At 30.9% G+C, this 21,019-nt stretch overlaps 2 protein-coding genes across 2 annotated transcripts; one reads left to right on the forward strand and one right to left on the reverse strand.

The window, feature by feature from the left end:
* LOC145760128 (uncharacterized) lies at positions 1-2,696 on the forward strand. Its single transcript, XM_082573998.1, has one exon. It carries the CDS (start codon positions 29-31, stop codon positions 2,315-2,317), a length of 2,289 nt encoding a protein of 762 aa, XP_082430124.1. The 5' UTR covers positions 1-28; the 3' UTR covers positions 2,318-2,696.
* LOC145759571 (uncharacterized) lies at positions 2,631-18,746 on the reverse strand. The gene is made up of 42 exons (XM_082573421.1): positions 18,503-18,746; positions 18,073-18,234; positions 17,542-17,760; positions 17,161-17,481; positions 16,647-16,893; positions 16,051-16,517; positions 15,759-15,921; positions 15,423-15,578; positions 15,178-15,350; positions 14,953-15,103; positions 14,487-14,659; positions 14,114-14,260; positions 13,927-14,015; positions 13,544-13,790; positions 13,206-13,408; positions 12,711-12,938; positions 12,315-12,484; positions 12,026-12,155; positions 11,672-11,838; positions 10,810-10,954; positions 10,250-10,480; positions 9,821-9,991; positions 9,548-9,714; positions 9,304-9,405; positions 8,760-8,945; positions 8,363-8,546; positions 7,996-8,102; positions 7,850-7,940; positions 7,608-7,746; positions 7,220-7,339; positions 7,002-7,102; positions 6,723-6,897; positions 6,277-6,510; positions 5,805-6,000; positions 5,413-5,560; positions 5,117-5,210; positions 4,790-4,947; positions 4,346-4,501; positions 3,804-3,970; positions 3,625-3,731; positions 3,472-3,566; positions 2,631-3,058 (listed from the first exon to the last, which is right to left on the reverse strand). Exons 1-42 carry the CDS (start codon positions 18,744-18,746, stop codon positions 2,843-2,845), a joined length of 7,347 nt encoding a protein of 2,448 aa, XP_082429547.1. The 3' UTR covers positions 2,631-2,842.
* Between the last annotated feature and the right edge of the window lie 2,273 nt (positions 18,747-21,019).

Below are 21,019 nucleotides of genomic sequence, written 5' to 3' on the forward strand. Positions count from 1 at the left end.
AAAGTTAAGCTCTTTAAAAACTGACAAAATGGCTGCTGTCCCTGTTCAACGAAGACCAAAAAGCAGGTTTCAACAAGAATTAGACCAAGTAATATCCAAACGTAGAAGTAAGGGATATGGGACAGGATTTTCAGATGCAGAAGACGAAGAGGAAGATAATTATGATGATGACTTTGATGTGGATAGTCAAAAAAGTGATAAAGAATTCGATGCTGAAGACTTCTTAAAACAATATTCAAAACCCGAAAAGAAGTCTGTTAATTTCAACAAAACCCAGAGAAATATGAAATGGAAAGTTCCATCGTATTTAGAGGAGGATTCAGATTCAGATGATGATATTGTTTTGGACAGCTCAAAGTTTTTTAAAAAACCTAAAGAGGATCCAAAGAAACTTAAAGTTTCACAAGATGATAAACAGCCTCGAACATCACCTTTTCCAAGACAACATGCAGTGTTCGATGACACTTCAACAAAAAAAAGAGAAGTGGAATCACTGTCTCCAAGGCAACAAAAGAGTTCAATTTCCTCTCCTCAACATTCTATTTCCTCCCCAAGAAGAGTGTTAAGTCCAACTTTGGGTAAAAGTGAACATCAAGTCACTAACCAACAAAAATCTTTCTTAAATTCAAATGTTAACATTTCCGGTGAAAACGAAGAAAGAAAATCAGAAGAATCTGAATTAAAGACTAAAAATACAACAATCAAACCTAAGGAAAGAAAGAAAAAGCAAGACAATGATAAAGAATTGGATAATCTCTTAGCTTCTTTAAAATCTGACAATGACAAAGAAAATTACAACAAAGAAGCTAAAAAGGAGAAATCTTCAGGTGATGCTGACTCATTCAAAAACTCTCAATCTATAATTGATTTTTTGATGGATGACTCCATTAAACCAACCCCAGCTCCTAGAAAACAGACATTTGAGGAGGCAAAGCGAGAACGTTCTCGCAGTGGAAGTAGACCAGGTAGTGCAAAATCTCGAGACCGATCTCCCACTCCACCTAGTGTTATACTAGGGCCAAAAAAAAGAGAAAGGAAAAAGTCTAAAGACTCACAACCGGATTTTTTAAAACTTCAACCCATTTTTGGCCCACAAAAGATTGCAGAAAAGGACAAAGGCGATGATTTGAGTAAAGTTACTTCTCCTAAAAGCCCGTTAAAAAAGACAAAATCCGAAGATGCTGATGACAAGACTGAAAACACTTCAGCCGATGATTTGTTGGCAATGTTTGAGCAAACCAACATTGACTCAGGTACCCCAAAATCATTACCATTTCCTGATCAAAATAAAACAGAAATAAGGGAAAAAGAGACACCCTTGGATGAAGTTGTTAAACAAACAGAAGAGGCCGAGCCGAAGCAGCGAACATCGCAACAATTAATTACTAACGTGATCGAAAATGTTGCAACACATAATGATGAGGTAAATATAAAGCATGATCAAATGAGAGCTCTGGGTATAAAAGAGGAAGAAATTGTTGCAGAGAGTGTTAAGTCTGAGCATTCTGTTAAGCGGAAAAAGAGAGTTAAATCTGGGGTTAAATCATATCGCACTCCACCAGTTGGGTATAAAGGTCTGGGGTCTACAACTTCTTTAAAACAACTAAAAACTTATAATTCCACTCAAGAGGTCGAGTCCAATTCATCAGTTGATATTCGGAACTCGGTTTATTTGGAATGGTTGGCAGACAGAGAGAAGAAAAAGAAAGTTGCAAAAAAGGCTGAAGAAGAGAGAATTGCGTTAGAGAATGAAAAAAAAGAGAAAGAAAAGAAGGACAGAATCGAAGAGGCTAATTCAACTCGTGATGCTTGGATGGAGCAGAAAAATGAAGAGATGAAAGAGAAAGAAGCAATTAGACGTCGCGAAGTAAAAAAAGAGAGACAAGAAAAACTGAGAAAAGAAGAGGAAAAATGGAAGTCAGAGAAAAAGGCAGATGCAAGGAGAAAAAATGCTTTGGAAGATGCTCGAAAAAAGCACCGTGCCGAGCAGAAAAAAATTCAAGATGAGAAAATGCTGAAACTGCAACAAGAGAAAGAGAAAAAGAAAGAAAGTGAGAAAGCAACCAAAGAATGGAAGGAGAAAAAACAAGAGAGAATAAAAAAGGAGAAAAAAGAAAAACAAAAAGAAGAGAGAGAAAAGAAGAAAAAGGAGGACGAAAAAGAAAGAAAACGTAAAGAAGAAGCAGAAGAGAAGTATATGAAATGGAAAGAGCAAAAAGAAAATGAACAAAGTATGAAAAATAAAACTGTTTATCACGACACAGAGGAAAGGCCAATGTGGAGCCCTGCAAACAAAGTCATACCAAGAGCTCGTTGACAATCTCTTTAATGCTCTTTTATCAAAAAACAAATATTTATAAACTTTTTTCTTGATTTTATCGCATGAGATAAGTGGCATAAGTTGCAGTTGTTAACATGGTAGTAAGTAACTGTTATGTTGTGTTTTTTGTAACTTTAAAATTAAAGTTTTATGCAGATTTAAAAGTAATTGTATAGGGGTCACTGTGACAAGTAAACATGACTTTTTAATTATACTAACATATCGTACAATTTATGTTTATGAAGGATGTAGTATTTGTTTAAATTCCAAAAGTTTTTGTAAGGTTTTAAAATTTTAAATCAAGCTCATTGTGATTTGTATTTTTAAATTTAAGTGCGCAATAATAAAAATGAGATGTCTGATAATAAACTGTTTAAATACAGAAAAGTGTTTGTGTTAGTGAAAGTTATTAATAAGCCGGTTATTTAGCTAAGGATGTTAGTGTATCATAATTACAACTAGACTACTTAATCTCTACTTAAGAAAAATTTTAGTAAGCTACTTAGAACTAAACACATGTTTCTATAAGTACAATAAATCCTTTCTAATTTCCCCAAATATCATATCAACCTCATCAGCAATTATATCCATTTTTGTTTCTTTTGTTTCTCCACAGTTATCTAATTCATTGACAAAATCAAATTTCGAGAAATCAATAGCATCAATGGATTTCTCGATGTCCATTAATCTCCTTAAAGCTTTGTACTGCTTATCACTATCATCTACTTTATTTCTATTCTAAATAAATTAAAAACAATATCACAATTCTAAATTCTAGAACAATATCACAATTCTAAATTCTACAACATTATCATATTTTTACAAAAATACATCAATTTCAAATTCTACAACAATTTCACAATTCCAAATTCTAGAACAATAATTTTACCACCTTTTTTAGTTGTGTTGTATATTTAACATTCTTTAATTAATCTTTATAAGTTATAACATTTTTCAGTTATACCTACCACCTTAAGCATTTTCCAAATTTACTAGTTTAATCAATGCTATTAATTATTAAAAAAAGGGATTATAACACAGTTCATGCAACTTTCTAATTACACTTACTCTACTTAGAATGCTAAAAATCTTAACAACAACAAAAATTACTTGCAAGAAAAGAAATAATATCAAATAAATTGTTCACTTACTTTTCTCGATCGTTTGTGTTTTCGATTTTTCATTTTTCTTTTAATCACATTTGTTATTTCACCAGCTTGATCAGTTTTAATTTCTGATTGAAATTCTAAAATACATAAAAAAATTTAATATTATAAAATGTAAAGTTAAAAAAACTAAAATACCTTTTTGTAGAGTTGAATTTTGTTCAATTGAATTATCTTCTTCAACAAAGTATTTGCAGGCAACTTCAGGTTTTTTAAAAGATCTTCGAACCCAGTTTACCATAAGTCTAAAATGTTCATAAAAGACAAATTAATAGAAGTAATTAACATATCCCAATTCAAAACCTTTACAAAAATACCCGAGTGCTATTTCTAGATAAGCATGTTTTTCATCTTTGTTTGATTTTAATTGAATTCTTGCAGAATGTAGCAGGCTATCAATGGTCCCAAACAAAAGATTCAGCATCAAAAATGTCATGTGACAATTGAATGCAAAAAATAAAAGCTTGGCAAAAAACACACTGACCTTAAAATACCAAAAAACTTTTATTTTGCAAATATTATATTTTTTTGTAAATATCTTTATCCTCGATGTGGGAAAGTCGAATGCGCGACCTAAACATAGAGTAACATAAGTTACTCCGACCCAGTCTCGAGTTCCTGTTGCAGTTTGGGATATTATAGATTATAATTGGGCGATAATTATGCTGCTGATTGCTGGCTCAGCAGGGGTTCGTACCGTTTATAGCGCCTTACCCAAGGGCGCTACACCATGAGATCAGTGGGGATTGAACCCACGACCTCATGCGTGGTGTAGCAAGTGTTCTTACCACTACACCACTCTGCCAGTAAATATTACAAGTTGTTAATTTTAATTATTCCAAAAAAAAAAGAAAATTACATCTGACATATCTTCGTATTCAGGGCTTCCGAGTAGAATTCCAAACAGAGTTCCCAAAGTTGTTATAAAAGTTTGAAAGTTCTTCAAAGCTACAGAAAACAGGATGTAAGCAGCAAGTGCATATGCAATCATGGTGAGAAGAGAGTAAATAAAAAACTCAGTAATTATCTAAATAAAATTTAAATGGTTTATGAATGATGTACACTGACAATATTGTGAAGTTTTTAAAAGACTTGGATTATCTACATGAGGTCATTGGTTAGATTACTAATGCCTTCTTGCTTTACACTTTAAATAGTAAAAACTTTTGCCAAACCAAATACCATTACGCAGATAAATTATCAGCCATTTATGATTACTAATAATTTTTTAAACTACCCAAGTCAACACGATGTTGGGTTGGGGAATCAAAAAAAAAATGAAATTGTTGTTTTACTAACTTACATCTTTGCCAGCTTGAAACATAACAGCAAATTTAACCATTTGTTTTTGATATTGAAAAAACTCCAAAACACGAATTGTTTCAAAGAATAAAATGGCTCCAATAAGTTCTCGTTGTAAATATGATAGTGCAGAGAGTGTATGAAAATTTGTAAAAATATCTAAAACATAATTTAAAATTAAAACACATTATAACATAACATGTAAAATTGGCACCCATAAAATTTAAGATCTCAGCAAATAGTTGCCAAAATTTATTTTATTTTAAATTTCCATGAATTGGACATACATATATCTACCAACAAGTTATTTTATATATTAATATCTTACATGTATTTTTCTGAAAAGTTTTGAGAGTTTCTTCTTGGATGGAATAACTGATCACAGTTGCAATAACAAATGAAAACACCAACACAATTCTCATCTGACAAATTTAAAAAAGAATTTATTTAAAAGCACTAGTCAATACTCAGGCCTAACATTGCATATTAAGTGTCATAATATAGTCGCAACTCTTAACAAATATTTTTCTGTGATAATTTACCAATGCAACACAAACAATGGTTTTATTCATTTTAAATGCTTATAAATATTTTTTAATTAATATGTTCATTTTATTTTCTTACCACTCCAAAAAAGTTCCACACATTTCTGACAAATTTTTTTGGATTTTTAACCAATTTTTTGATGGTTAATGCCATGTAGTAGAAAGCTACAATTCCAGATACACAAGTTGCAATAAAAACACTTAACGATCTGTCCAGGCTGTATAAGCTAAACATAAAGAATAATGTATTAAGAATATTACTGATAGTAAATTACTGATGATGTGTAAAGCACTTGGCCTTAACACAAGAGGTCCTAGGTTCAATTTTTACTGCTTTCATGTTATGGCCCCTCGAGTAAGGCCCTTACACACAAAAATAAAAAAAAATCATTTTTTTGTAATTTCTAAAAGTAACTAGTTTTAAAATAATTTTACAGAAACGATCTTAATTTTGCTTTTACAAAAACCTACTTAAATGGTTGTATAGTTGCCGTGGCAACAACACCTCCAGTGGATGGGAACTCACACATCAAGACAACAGTTGTAAAAATATTTGAGTTGACGTTAAAAAGTGTGAACTCAACAAACATGGCACGAGCGGGTCGTGATATCCAAGAGTTATGGAACAAGTTTTGGAATATTGAAGATGCAGTTGCTTTATTTACACCTAAAATTAAACAAGTTAAAATAAAGAAGAACTATTAATAGAGCCAAACAAATATCGTAAGAACGTTTATATATAGATTTTAATAGTTTATTGCCATCTGTATTCTAACTGTTTTAACATGTCATAACAAATATTTGACTGTAATGTGTGCACCACAAATGGCTGTTTTATTGAAGGCCTAAAAATTTAACACACATTTAGCATTTTAATCTGCCTTATATTTAGATATAATTGCATGCCCTTGATATGTATAAAAGGGAAACAATTTGAGTTTACCTAAATCAGCTAGGTACCCTCCCCCACCATAGTAAGACACCTTTCCTAACATTGGCAATGATTTTGTGACATCACTATCAGAGTAAGTCCAATAATCTTCCGATAATGTAGAATCAACTGGATCTAATGCTTTCCAATTTAAAGAATATTTATTTTTATCTTCATTGTAGAAAAAATAGTCGAGATAACAAATGCGATTAATTGTTTCACTGATTTTATTCGGTACGCAGGAATCTATAAAGAAAATTGTTAAAAAATTAGTTTTAAAATATCATTTAAAATTAATTACAAATTTAAATAAACACACAACATTTTTATTCAAGTTAAATGATATTTGCTAAATAAATACATACTTTTATATAGTAAAATGAATAATAAGTATACTAGTAACAGAACTTCACTATCTACAAGTGTAAATATAATGATTGAAAAGATTTAAATTGAACCTGGTTGTGTTCTGACCAATCTCAACCTAACAGGTCCAACTCTATAATTTGCTTCATCATCAATGAAAACTCTTTGCTTCCAATTTTTCCTCTCACCATTGTAGTTTGTGTCAGGATATAGATTTATTATTAAAGTATTTTCAATATAGTCGGTTAGATCAGCTATATTAGAAATCTGTAAATGAGGAAAAGTTAGGGTGAAAGAGAGGTTATTTTATATGTGACGGGATGTTTAAATATTGTTCTTTTTAAAATTAATAAAATAAATTAAAATTTCACCTCCTCAAAATCTTCTACGCATAAAACATTTCGTAGTTGGTCGGTCAAATAAAAGAAGTTTTTATTTTGATGATCATGATAGGCAACAAATAGTAACAACACTTCAAAAATTTGTAAAAATTAAAGTTTAACAGAAATCCAAAAATAATTTGAAATCCTTTTATAATTTAAAATCCTTATTGTTAAAGAAATTGCATGAACATGGTAATAGTACTTACAAATGTAGATGATAAAAACAGCAAGTCTGTGTGTAAATCTTAAAGCTCTCTTTTCAACTTTACGTTGGTGTCTTATCTTAACTAGATGATCATCAGGTTCAGGGGTGATTGTCCTTCCATCTTTAAGAAAAAAATCTATTAAGTTTTTAAAAAAGAAGTGGGTTTTGTAAATTTATTCCTGTTGGAAAGGTGACAAAGGCATTTTAGTATATAAAGGTATGTGTAAAAACTTTACAAATTTGTTTTTATATAATTCATTTTGTGATTTTTTATTATCGCATTAGTGCAACATTTTGTATACCCTTTAATTTGTCATTACTAATAATAAAGTGAAAAAATGCTCATGTATTGATTACAATATTAACTTAAATTAAAACTTGAAACTTGCCATTATCTTGTTCATCGTCATCAACTATGTTTTTGGGTGGAGGTGGAGTTATAATTATGTCCCGACTTTCTTGCCACTTTTTTGCCAGATTTTTTGTTTTTCGACATAGGAATGCCAACACAACAGCAATCAACATTATCTAATAAAAACAGAATTATTATCAGCAATTAATTTAACACTCAGCATTTTACTTGTTGTAGTAAGATCAGTTAGATTTAGTGGGTTAAATTTGGTAAACTTACTTTAATTGGTTCAATAATAATTGCATTTTCAGCTATGGACAGAACAGTTGAAGATAACCATCTCTCCGACTTCTCTTTACCCCATTGAAAGCTAAACAATTACTGTGTTAAAATATCAATAAAGCTTCTATATGTTAACTTATTACCTGTATAAAATAGTGAAGAACCCAGAAGCCAGGACACCAACTACAAATATAATCCAACCAATATATATAAACCAATGTGGCAAACCTTTTGATTCATTTTCTGGCTTCTAAAAGTTGTGATACAATTAACAAAACATTATTGATAGTAAAAAATGACTAAGTCATAATTTAAAACATGCCCAAATTATTCAATATATTTATACATAACTTAACAGTATAACATAGCATGGCACTGTACAATACCAATTAAATAATTGTAAAATATACTTAACTGTTAGAACAAGCTAATAAAAAAGGTTAATTATATATGACCCTGAAAATAAAAACTTAAACAGACACTATTGGATTTATAAATAGAATATTTCACCGGTGGTTTGTCCAAAGAGCCAAATGACAAATCCACAATTTCATCGTCTTTTTGTTTATCTTCTGTTCTTCGAAACAGTTGTACAATTAACAAGGATGGGGGTAGAACAATGAGAGCTGATACAACACTTATCCAAATAGTTTTTAAATCAATCACTATTGGACCAATCTTTAAGACGGAACCACTGCAAGAAAGGGTATCACATTAAAAGTCTTTTTGTAGTAATCTTATATACAAAAGCGACAAAAATTTAGACTTTATTAGAATAGATACTTTTTATTGAAAAATTTAAAAAGTAATTTTAAATCAAAAGTTTTATATGCAAAAATGATAAAGTTTTAACTTTATTAGAATAGACTTCTTTATTTAAAAATAAAAAAACAATTACATTACTTACCTTTCTTCTACTTCAGAGTCTTCATAGTAGAACATAGCATTAGAAATCATGGTTAGAAATAGAGCCAATAAAGCACAAGCCAATCGCTGACATCTAGTGAAGTTGGTTCGGTTGTGGTTGACAAACACAGAAAATAACATGTTACCATCCGTTAACCCCTCCTTTGCTGTCAGAGAAAATACTCTCCTGAAAAAATTGATTGTTAATAGTAGTATGGTCAGTAATGCTTTATAAATGAAGTTTTAACCAAAGTTTTTAAAGGTACATTTTTCTATGAAAAATAGAAATTGTAAATGGTTATAATTGTTTAGCAGAGCTTGTTGTAGTTTTTTAAATACAATTTATATTTAAGTGTATAATAGGTATAAAAATTAAGTGAAAAGTATAAAAATTAAGTGATATACAACTATGTTTATGATAAGATATTAGCATACTTAAAGTAGTTTAAATACAATTATAGTATTGCCTATTATGCTAACCAGAACAAATTAAAGTGAAACATAATATGTTATATATAAATACGAAAAGTAAGTTAATGTATTACTTGTATGAAGTTAAAGTATCTTCTCCAGCAACTGGAAGAACTCGATCTATTTTACCATCTCCCAACTCTACTGCTAACCAGGTATCACAAGGAAAAAAGAAGCTATGAAGTTTTTAAAGTTATGAGGTTGTAAAAACTTGACTTGTTAAGTAAAATAAAAAACGTTTAAGTAAAAACAAATATATAAAAATTGATTTGAAAAAAATTAGATACCGGGTTATGTAATTTTCCAAAAAACACTTACGTTTCATCTGTGTGTAGATCTTCAACAATGACATCGTTTAAATACCAGTTAGCTCCAGTTCTACCTAACCCAGTGTTATCATGCCATACATGAATGTATTGCAAGTTACCTAAATGGTGAGGAACACATAGAAGAAACTGAACAATACTTCCTCCTTCACACCAATGCTGAAAACAGAATATATTTATAGAACAAGAATAAAGAAGCCTAAACATTGGGTAAGTTGTCCAGGTAAAATGTTAAATTTTAGTTGAGTCTTGAAAAAATGTTTACCTTTTCACTTGTATCCTTTAACATTCTTGTATGGGTCTGTCCATCCTCTCCTGCCAGATCAAAATAAATATTTGATTTTGTGCCAGAATCACGACCGATTCCAGTGACAAAACTCATCTTGTAATAATATCCACCTCCTGCTGGGTTATCTGCCATTACTTTAACAGCCCACTGTACATAAGAAAAAAACGATCATTAGTTTTGGGAATTTTAAAAAAACTTTGTAAAGAAAAAAGTTGTAGTTGGGTTTGATATCAACTGCTTTTATGTTGTAGTGCCCTCAAATAAGGTGCTATAAACAGTATGAAATCATACTGACCCAATACTTAATCAGCGGCTAAATCTTAACTGTAAGATTTTTTATTTACATTTTTATGAGTTTTTTAAATTTGAAACAAAACTAGTTGTTTTTTTTAATGCTTTGCTTACCTTTTCCATGTCTTTTTTGTCTTGTCTTCTTGCCCAAATCAAAAGCAAACAAAAAACCACAAGGAATGAAATAACAGTCCATAAAACTGATCCATTATTTAACAAATCAACTTTACTAAAAACAGTTGAGAAATCGATAAAGTTTGGAGCTACAAAAAACTCAGCACTTATAGTGTTAGAAGGTTGACTGCAAACACACTCTGTATTCTCAATTGTAGAGTCAGGTGAAGCCTAAATTAAAACAAATAAACCAAATTCAAAAAGAAAGTTACAAAAACCGGCAGCATGGTGTAGTGGTAAGAACACTTGCTACACCACCATGAGGTTGTGGGTTCAATCCCCACTTCTCTCATGCTGTAGCACCCTTGAGTAAGGCTATAAACGGTATAAACTCCTGCTGAGCCAACACTTAGTCAGCAGCTTATCACTGTATATTAAAGCTTATCACTGTATGTATTTCCCTTATCACTGTATATTAAACTCATTGTTTTGGAAAAATATTGTTGTTATAACTTTAGAGTTTTTGGTTTTAGGTTAATCGAATAATTATACAAACTCACAGAGCAACCACCATCAGCCCATACCCCAGTTATTTCGTTGTAAACCTTACAAGATGGAGTAAATATGCTCATTGTGATATTTACATTTGATGTTGTGTCATTTGATAAAGAACGTTTCTTTCTAGTATCTGAAAATGAAAGTTTACTGAAATGATTTTACTACTTAATAGCCTGCCCTATAGTCGGCATTTTATTTGGTGTTATATAAATACATATATACATACAGATATTGTCCAACAAGCTTTATTATTTATAGATTTTTTATTTATTTTTTTTTTGTATATATCTTTATCCTTGATGTGGGAAAGTCGAATGTGCAACTTAAACATAGAATAACATAAGTTACTCCGACCCAGTCTCGAGTTGCCTGTGGCAGTTTGGGATATTATAAATTATAATTGCCCAGTAACTATGCTGCTGATTAAGTGCTGGCTCGCCAGGAGTTCATACCGTTTATAGCCTTACTCAGGGGCGCTACAGCATGTGATCAGTGAGGATTGAACTCATGACCCCATGTGTGGAGTAGTAAGTGTTCTTACCACTACGCCACGCTGCCGATGTTATATGGCCCAACTCATATATGCCTATGATAGTTTACCAGTGCACCACAAACAGCAGTTTTACTTACTTTGTAGGGCTTTAAAGTGCACTTACACATACATATATACATACAGATATGCTGCTGATTAAGTGCTGGCTCAGCAGGAGTTCATACCATTTATAGCGCCTTACTTATGGGCGCTACAGCATAAGATCAATGGGGATTGAACCCACGACCTTATGTGTGGTGTAGCAAGTGTTCTTACCACTATACCACGCTGCCGGTTTATATTAATATAACCTAACCAAGATTTATAAATACTTACCAGTAGGTAATATCTCAGAGCTGAAATAATAAATTCCAGCTCCCTTGTGGTTCTTAGAAGGAATAAATATCTTGTAACGATCATTCCCACTATGTTCAGTATAAGGAAGATGAAATACAAAGTCTGAAATATCAGCTTTTACATCTGGGTTGCTCGAATATTCCTGAAACAAATTTATAACAAAGACCTTTATGAACAATATAAACTTCTGCCAAACAAAACTGATCAGCAAATTGTTTGTCAAGCTGTATCATCTTTAATATCAATGTCAGCTCAAGACTGGGTGGGGTAAAAATGTTTTTTAATTAAACTTTTAATTAAAATTAACAATGTACTAAACAATATCTTACTTGTATTATTGGTTCAATTTGATATCGAACCCAGACATCAATCAAAGTTGATCTAGAAGGTAACAAGTACAAGAGAATTGCATTGGAAGCAGATCTAAGCTCAAATCGACTTGTTGATATTCGGTTTACTCTGTAAAAAAAGTTACATTACAGTAAGTATTGCTGATAATCTTTATTTAAAGTAGGAAACTTAACCCAAAAACTATGTTGTGATACCTTAAATCTATGTTGTTATACCTAGGACCTATGAAACTTCAAATTTAGGTCTTAAAAATTTTTAAAATCTTACTCCATTTCAACTTCAAAAGTTTTCATTTTATCCTCATTGTTTTTAAGTTTAACAGTGACATCACCATCCCCATTGTTTTCATTGTTGTCAAAAGACATTCTAACAACACCAGATGTAACTAACAACGCTGAGTCATCAAAATTTAAAGCATTTTGTGCCAAACTTTCAACCTAAAAAACATCAAATTTTTAAAATTCTTACGTTACAAAACAAATGGGTTTAGACATAAAAGCAAAAGAAATTAAACCTAAATAATTACATTTTATTGAAGAGGATTTATTTATTACATTTTAGTTAAATTCAATAGCTACTAAATAAAGTAAATTTTCACTTTACTTAAAGACACTTCTCAAAATTGAATCACCTTATTAATCTAAATTAAAATTACAAGCTTACCTTTGCAGATACATCTTTAGTTCCTCCACTAAGAATCACATTATTCCCAGTACTTGAGTTTAGATCAAGAGAACTATTTGCATTACTTGGTTCACTGACCATGACAGAAACCTCAAAATTACTCGCTCCAATACTGGTTACTTGATTGGAAACAGCAAGTTTAACATTTTCCATGGCTGAGGCTATGTTTGTAGAACCTTCTAGTAGGTTTTGAACAGATTTGCATTTCTAAAAATTGTATATATATATAAGAATAATAAAGTTTGTATACAAAAATAAAATTTAAATTAAAAAAATCAAATAATAAATTCTTTAGGACACCAATTATGTATAATTCTGTGTATAAATATCATTAAGCTATAAACAAATTAAACCTAGAAAAAAAAGGTATTACATAAAAGCTAGTAGAGTTTTGGGTTTGAACCCAGCTATGACACACCATTTGAATTTAACCTCAAATTTTACTGTAAATTTTATCAAAAAAATACATTGAACCTTTTCTGCTCTGTCTTTCTTCTCCATCTGTTGCAACCTTGCTTCCTCTTCTTTATAATAAAGAACTTCTCTTGGTGACAAATCCAGGTATTCGTCCGGTCTTGGTTTAAACTGTTCAAACTTTGGATCAAGAAATGAACTTCTTTCAAGAGTTGAATTTGTTGAAGATTTATTAAACAAAGTAGACATGCTTTGTGTCAGGGCTACAAAGTAAAAAAAAAATTAAAAACTATAAAATGTAAATTAAATTCAACTTGTTTAAATTTTCATAAATAAAATCAAAACTGTTATTTATAAAGTTTACTAAAGAGTGAAATATTATTATAGTTTATAGTTACATTTTGCAATAGATGAAGTTGTTTGAGCAGGTAGAAGGTTAACAGAGTTCTCAGATAAGATTCTGAGGTTTGATCCTAACTGGTTGACAACTGTACTTCCACTTAAAGTAAGGTTATCATTGAAGTCAGTTATTGCATCGACAGCAGCATTTGTTACATCAGATAATTGAGTAACAGAATTAGATGTTGGTTTAAATGAGTCAGATGACAATATTTTTTCCGTAGATTCAACAAAAAGTGTGCCAAACTAAAATCAAAAATTTTAAATGAGTAGTTTACATGTATGAAAGTTATTTAAAGTGCTATAGTAGAAGGTTTTAACCAATTGTAACACTTCAATCAGGTAAAGAATTTTAACAAAGTATAAGTGTGTTGGTTACTACCTCTGATATAAGTTCTGTATCATTTTGAGTTTTATTTCTGAGCACTTCAAATGCAAGTTGAGATAGGTAGGTGACATCCAGGGACTGGGCTAAAAATAAAAATTTAATTTAAAGAATGCATAGTTGCAATTAAAAAAAGCTCAAAGGAAAAATGTGTCTCTAAAGTACTGGTAGTGGTTATATTTACCAGTGTTAGTTATTTCATTTGGTGGAAGTTTATAAATGTCATAAGGCAATACTTTTACAGTTAGCTCTTCAAAGGCACAGAATAAAATATTGACACAAATAGCAACCTCTATTCGAGTTTCAAAATTGTTTTCTTCTTGCCCAGATGCTAAAAAAAGATTTTATTTATTATTTTATGTTAAAAATATGGCATCAAATAGGTTTAGTCCCAACAAGTAATCTGCTAATTGCTTCTATGGCTAAGCATAAGTTTATACCAGCATTACTTGAAAGTGCTGCAACATGGAAGCAGTAGAAACCAAACTCAAGACTTCAAACTACTAAATATGCTGCCATTTTTGATAGACTTTAAATTTTTATAGAATTTAACTTACGAATAATGGTAGGTAATGTAGTTTGGGAAGATGAAGTCATTAGAAATTTTTTATCGTATTCAGTTAAAATACTGAACTCATAAACTATTTCCTTAAACTCTGAATCCCAATTAGAACAAGAAAATACGAATTTACTTTCTATGGCAATTCCGTTGTTAGGTGACACAGAACAGCTGTGAATAAAATTTATTCATTTTATTCTAAACTTTTTTAATAACAAAAAAACAAAAAAAATTTTGCTAAAAACCAACAACTACTTTATAAAAACTAGTCTATAGTCTGACCTACGGTCGACCTTTCAATTGTCGTAATATTGTCACAACTCTCAACTATTATTTGCCCACAATAATTTACTCATGCATCACAAATGGCAGTTTTATTTATTTTTTAAGGGCCATAAGTTGAACATACATATATATTTAAACAAATCATTAAATAAGTTTAATATACATGGATAATATTATACCTTCCTCCTGTTGGAACTCCTTTCGTAATAAAACTTGTGGAGACAAGAGCAAGTCCATTTGTTCTAATATTTACTACATCACAGGTTATCAAAAAACTGGCAAATGTTGTAATAAAATTAGAGGGGATCTTAAACAATCTAGATCCAACATCTAAAACAAAATTTAGATATCAATTTATATTAAATTTTAAATACACCTTTCTACAGATTACCCTTTAATTTTACCTAAAGCTGATGTGTTTACAACAGAGTTTCTTGTCTCGTTTAAAATGTGATAATTAAACAATTTCCACTCGTATGAATATCGATCTTGGTTAGCATCGGGAGATAGAAATACAATCTCATATACAGAATCTAACTTGGGGTTGGTAAGTTTATTAGCACAATTCTGAACACAACTAAAGAAAAATTTAAATTTAATAAATCACACACACAAGTAGTGCTTTAAAATTAGATTACAATACACTTACTTAATTTCTACATAGGGTGGGGGGACATCATTTAATGTAATTTGTTGTGTGAATGATCCCACATCTCCTACTTCATTACTGATGTTTACAGTAACCTTCATGTTGTCACTAACTTGAGTTGAAGGCAAGCTCAATTTTAAAACACCTGAATGATTTCTACAAAAATATATGTAAAGGTAAGTTTTCAAGCATGAGAAAACAACAATAAAGTTAACAAGTTAATCAGTGTTAAGTAATCCTTTTTAAACACTTGGCTTTACAATAAAGTTATTGGTTTAATCACCACTTTTATGTCAAAAATTTAAATAAATTAACAGTTTTATTTTTGTTATTTACCCTTGGAGACTGACAGGACTATATACTGTTTCATCATTACCACCCAAGGTTCTGACAATATCAAGTGGTGATAATTGGAATTGAAACAAAAATTTTAAACTTGATGGTTGGTTTGAAGGAGTATTTGGATCATAAGATTCAGATTCAGCATCTATATAAACAGCTAAAAGAAAAATATATAATACATCTTATGACTAGATTAAATCAAGACACTTACTAAATCAAAAAGCTAAAACAAAAAAGATATAAAAACAATGTTTAAAAATTAGAATAAATTTTGATTAAAACTTACGCGAGTTTCTGCCAACTGTTCTAGTAATTCCTCCAACAATTTTAGCTACTATTGGTGCCTTTTCAATCATTACAAACCTACTACTTTTCTTTGTATAATTAATTGATCCATCAAACACATCAAGGGTAACTAAAACCAAGTTACAACCAACAGAAAGTAGGTGGCCATCAACTTGAGCAGTAACACCCTTGCCTTGAATAAGGTCTAAGACTTTGGAGAAGTCAATACAATTATGAACAGTCCATTTAAAATCAGTTGTGTAATTGGTTTCACCACAGTCTATTTGTAAATAAGAATTTAAAGTGATAATTTCTGATTGAAGGGAGTTTAAGTCTCCTTCTTCTTGCTGAAGATCCACTGAACATTTCTTAATCAAATTAGTGACAATGTTTCTCTCAGAGAAATACAAGTAAATGTAGGATGCTTTATGGTAATAAGAACAAGTTATTTGATAACTGCCATCAAACCTAATGAAATAGAAATGTTGTTTGAATAAAAATATATTAAATTTCTAAATTACATGTGACTGTTTACAATATTCAAAGAAATTAAATTAATTTTCTATTGACAATGCATAGTAACTTTGTTTTGTTTACCTGTAAGTATGTTTCAAGTTTATCTGCTTTTCACTTATCTCTTCATGTTGGTACTGGAATGGTGAGAGGTTATGTCTAGTAGCACATAATAACTTATCTTGTGTTGGACTTGTAACTAGTATCAAAGTTTCATCACCAAAGTTTACAATAACACAAACAAGTTGATCTGTTGACAATGCTTTGACATAGAGTTCAACAGTTGAGGAATTTCGGGTGTACAAAGAAAAAGTAACTGGATCAGGAGCCTCTGAAAATTACAATTTAATTTGTTAAATGATTCACTTCACAGCAGGTAACTCGCATTGTGCTGTTGTCGAAATTAAGTATTTTGTAGTAATAGCCATTAGTCTTGACACAATTCTACTAAAATAGACAAAAATTTAATCATTTTTTAGTGAATAGAATGGAAAAATATGTGAACATTTATTTTCAATGTCAAACTTAAAAATGTGTACACTTTAGCTTAAGCTAAGAAGCAGGTTGATTTATGAGTTAAATAGGCTACTATGTTTACTTGGTGATGGTTGTACTGTTGTTGTTGGCGTAGTTACTGTTGTTATATTTTCTGTTGTTGATTCTGGTGTAGTTGTTGATTCTGGTAAGGTTGTTGATTCTGTCAGAGTTGTTGATTCTGGTGTAGTTGTTGATTCTGGTGTAGTTGTTGATTCTGGTGTAGTTGTTGATTCTGGTGTAGTTGTTGATTCTGCTGAAGTTGTTGACACTGTTGTCGAAGGTAATTCTGTCGTAGTAGCCAATCCTGCTGTTGTTAATTCTGGTGTTGTTGATAATTCTGTCGTTGTAGCCTCTTGAGTTGTTGTAGCAATTTCAATATCATCTAAAAAACAATAACCCAACAAAATCATATCTTAACTTAAATATTCTTAATTACACTTACCTGTCTGACAAATATAAGCTGCTGATGTTGTGGCACAGTCAACGTAGTTCCAGCTGTAAGAATGATCTGCATCTAGAATAACACAGTCACTGTTTATAGCAAAGCGGGCACTAACACCAGAACCCCATTCCAAATAATTTACTGCATCTTCAGAGGACCATTCCCAAGTACCATCAGCATTTAAATCATTTAAACCAATCCACCATTTATCAGGGAAACCTAAATCACATTTGAGCAGTTGAGTTTAAAGTTAAAAATATTAAAAACTGGAAAATTTTTATTAAAATCATTATCCAAGAATGTCTTTAATAAAAAACATCACCTATTTATTATAGAGCTCAGAGGATGACTTTTTATATGTATGTGCAATTTATAAGCCTACAAAATAAATAAAACTGCCAAGTGTGATGCGTGAATAATTTATCGTAGGCAAGTATTAGTTAAGAGTTGTGACCATATTATGACAAGTAAAATCCTAACTGTAAGATGGGCTTTCTACCAGTTTATCTAATGAAATTTCTTTCAACTTACCTGATTGCCAGTTTAAAGCATTGTGAAGAAAATCTTGAATCCCAGGATCAGTTACAGAAACAAGATTACCTCCTAACTGAACACAAGCTGCTTGAGCATCTTCAAATATTTCTAAGTTCATTTGAAACCAATAAAAACGATCACGAAACTTCAACCAATTCTCTGAACAAAAAAATATTAAGACAACATGTTACAACATATATCTATTAAAGATATATATAGTTACCATTTAAAACATATTGACCTATAAAGACTGCTTAGACATAGTAACTGAGTAAATAATATCCCAAACTGCCACAGGCAACTCGAGACTGGATCGGAGTAACTTATGTTACTCTATATCTAAGTCGCGCATTTGACTTTCCCACATCGAGGGTAAAGATAAAGATATATACAAAAAAAAAGTAAGCCATTTAACTAAGTAATTTACCTGAAGAAATATCTGTAGTACATAAAGAGAAATATTCAGCATCACATGACTCTACTATCCAGTTGTTGGCGATATCTTTAGATGTGTCAATAAAAGCACAATCATCTGATGAAGCTAAGTCACCAACATTCTCCCAAGCACTATGCGATGGGAATGCTACACCTGTACCATCTGGAAACAGCCAAGTTAATCCATCTCGTTTGTTTATTCCAATCCAATATTTTGTTTCACTATCTGTAAACATATTATAATTTTAAAATGAATTGTACACGCCACAACATACCTATTAGTTTAGTTATCCTTGTGAATTAAACCTAGAGTAATATTTGTTATTCAACCAAGTCTTTAGTTGACTGTATTAGTTTAAGATAAGTAATCATAACCCGCTGATACTTTAGTCTTAGCAGGAGTTTATATAGTTTATAGCACCTTTTCAAGGGTTCTATAGCATGAAAGCAGTGGGGATTAAACCTCCATAGTTAAAACAAATTTTCTAACCATTACAAGGGCTACACTATTTTTTTACCTCTGATTGAGTTGAGGTTATTTATTAGTTCTTCATTAACTACTGCTGTGCTAGGTATAGCTAGGTTGCTATAGTTACTTAAACATAGTTCTTGGCTGTTCTCAAAATCAAGAGAGACTTGATTGACAGTTGCAAAGACTGAAGTGTTGTTTAGCCGAAAAGAATTGTCTGTCAATAAAAAAGTTCAGTATTTAAAGCTCAATTTTTAATTTTGTTTTGAGTATAGTAGTACAAACATTTTGTTACTTAGTAATTTTTAAAGATTTATATCATGTTATTAAATTTAACACTTTAATTTTTTGGGGGGGATTTTATCTAAAAAAACTTTTGTATAATAACAGAGCAATATACACATCCTTCAATATTAATACAGTGATTTCTTTACATATGTTCCTACTTACATGGATAATCTATTTCTCCTTGGCATAATGCATATCCGGACTCTGTGCATGAGACCAATTCTAATTTAGTAATTGCGCCCGATTTCTTCGTTCTTACACATTGAGGTGCATTGAGGTAAGAGTTAGAATCAGGTTCATTATCCCAATCACCATTAAAAATATCATCTATAATACATTTTTAAGTAAAACAATATCTTTATTTTTAAGGACATGGTGTAGTGGGTAAAATACTTGATATTACCAATTTAAGGTAGGTATTAAAAAATGCACTATGAAGTTAATAGCAAAGTTAGCCTCTATCAAAACAAAAGCAGGGTGTAGTAGTTAGGAAACTTGGGTTTACTACATGAGGTCCAGGGTTTGATCTCCACTGCTTTCATGCTGTAGCTTTCTTGAGTAGGCATCTTTTACTATGTTAACTTCCGCTTAGCCAATTTTTAAGGTCAAATTAAGGCTGGGTTGGTGTATTTTTTTTTTTTTTTTTTTTTTTGTATATATCTTTATCCTCGATGTGGGCAAGTCGAATGCGCGACTTAAACATAGAGTAACATCAGTTACTCCGACCCAGTCTCGAGTTGCCTGTGGCAGTTTGGAATATTATAGAGACTATAATTGCCCGGTAATTATGCTGCTGATTAAGTGCTGGCTCAGCAGGAGTTCATACCGTTTATAGCGCCTTACTCAAGGGCGCTACAGCTTGAGATCAGTGGGGATTGAACCCACGACCTCATGGTAGTGTAGCAAGAGTTCTTATCACTACACCACGCTGCCGGTTTCATATTAAAATGTTGCTTCATATTTAGGCAAAGTTCTTATAACGTCAAGAAAAAAAACACCTACATTTTGACCAAAAAAATGGAATCAAATTACCATCCAAATAATGTTTTCCATTGTCCCACCACAATCCATCACTGGTTGATATCAACCCAATCCAAAAATCCGCATTATCAATATTAAGATCTCTTCTCACATCCCAAAATTCGTCCTCTTTTAAAAAATGAGCCAAATAACCAACATCAAAACCTGAACATTAATTATACTTTGCTATTACTTTTTGTTCTAGTCATTGTATACTGAATTTTCAGTTAGCAGTTTATTTTTTTAAAAACTTTAGAATATATACCTGTTTGCATTTAAAAAAAATACTTAATATCATTGCTTTAACGAACCTTTTTTTGCTTATTTAAACTAATGTGGCAACAAATTATTCATTAAAAAATACCTGATTCGGTTTTGCATTTCTTAACAGCATTATACCAATCTCCACCAGCATTCTCATAATCAGGATTCTCATATCTGTAAACTGTACCTTCGAAAGTTGCCTCAATAAAAGGCCCTCCCATACTAATAACTGTCCTGAGTGATACTGAAAGATGTAGAAAGACTAACCATAATAACTTCTTCATTTTAAACTTGTCTATTCGTAAAATTTTATGAAATGATTTTTGGATAATAATATTTCGCTACTAATAATTTTCATAATAAATCAACTTCCTAAAAATGTTTTCTATATGACAAAAGTGTAAAAATAATAAACACAATAAATATGATTATTATATTATTAATTATTTATGATATTAAATGACGTAT

The sequence above is a fragment of the Corella eumyota genome, chromosome 7 (genome assembly GCF_963082875.1).
Source record: "Corella eumyota chromosome 7, kaCorEumy4.1, whole genome shotgun sequence".
NCBI lineage: Eukaryota > Metazoa > Chordata > Ascidiacea > Phlebobranchia > Corellidae > Corella > Corella eumyota.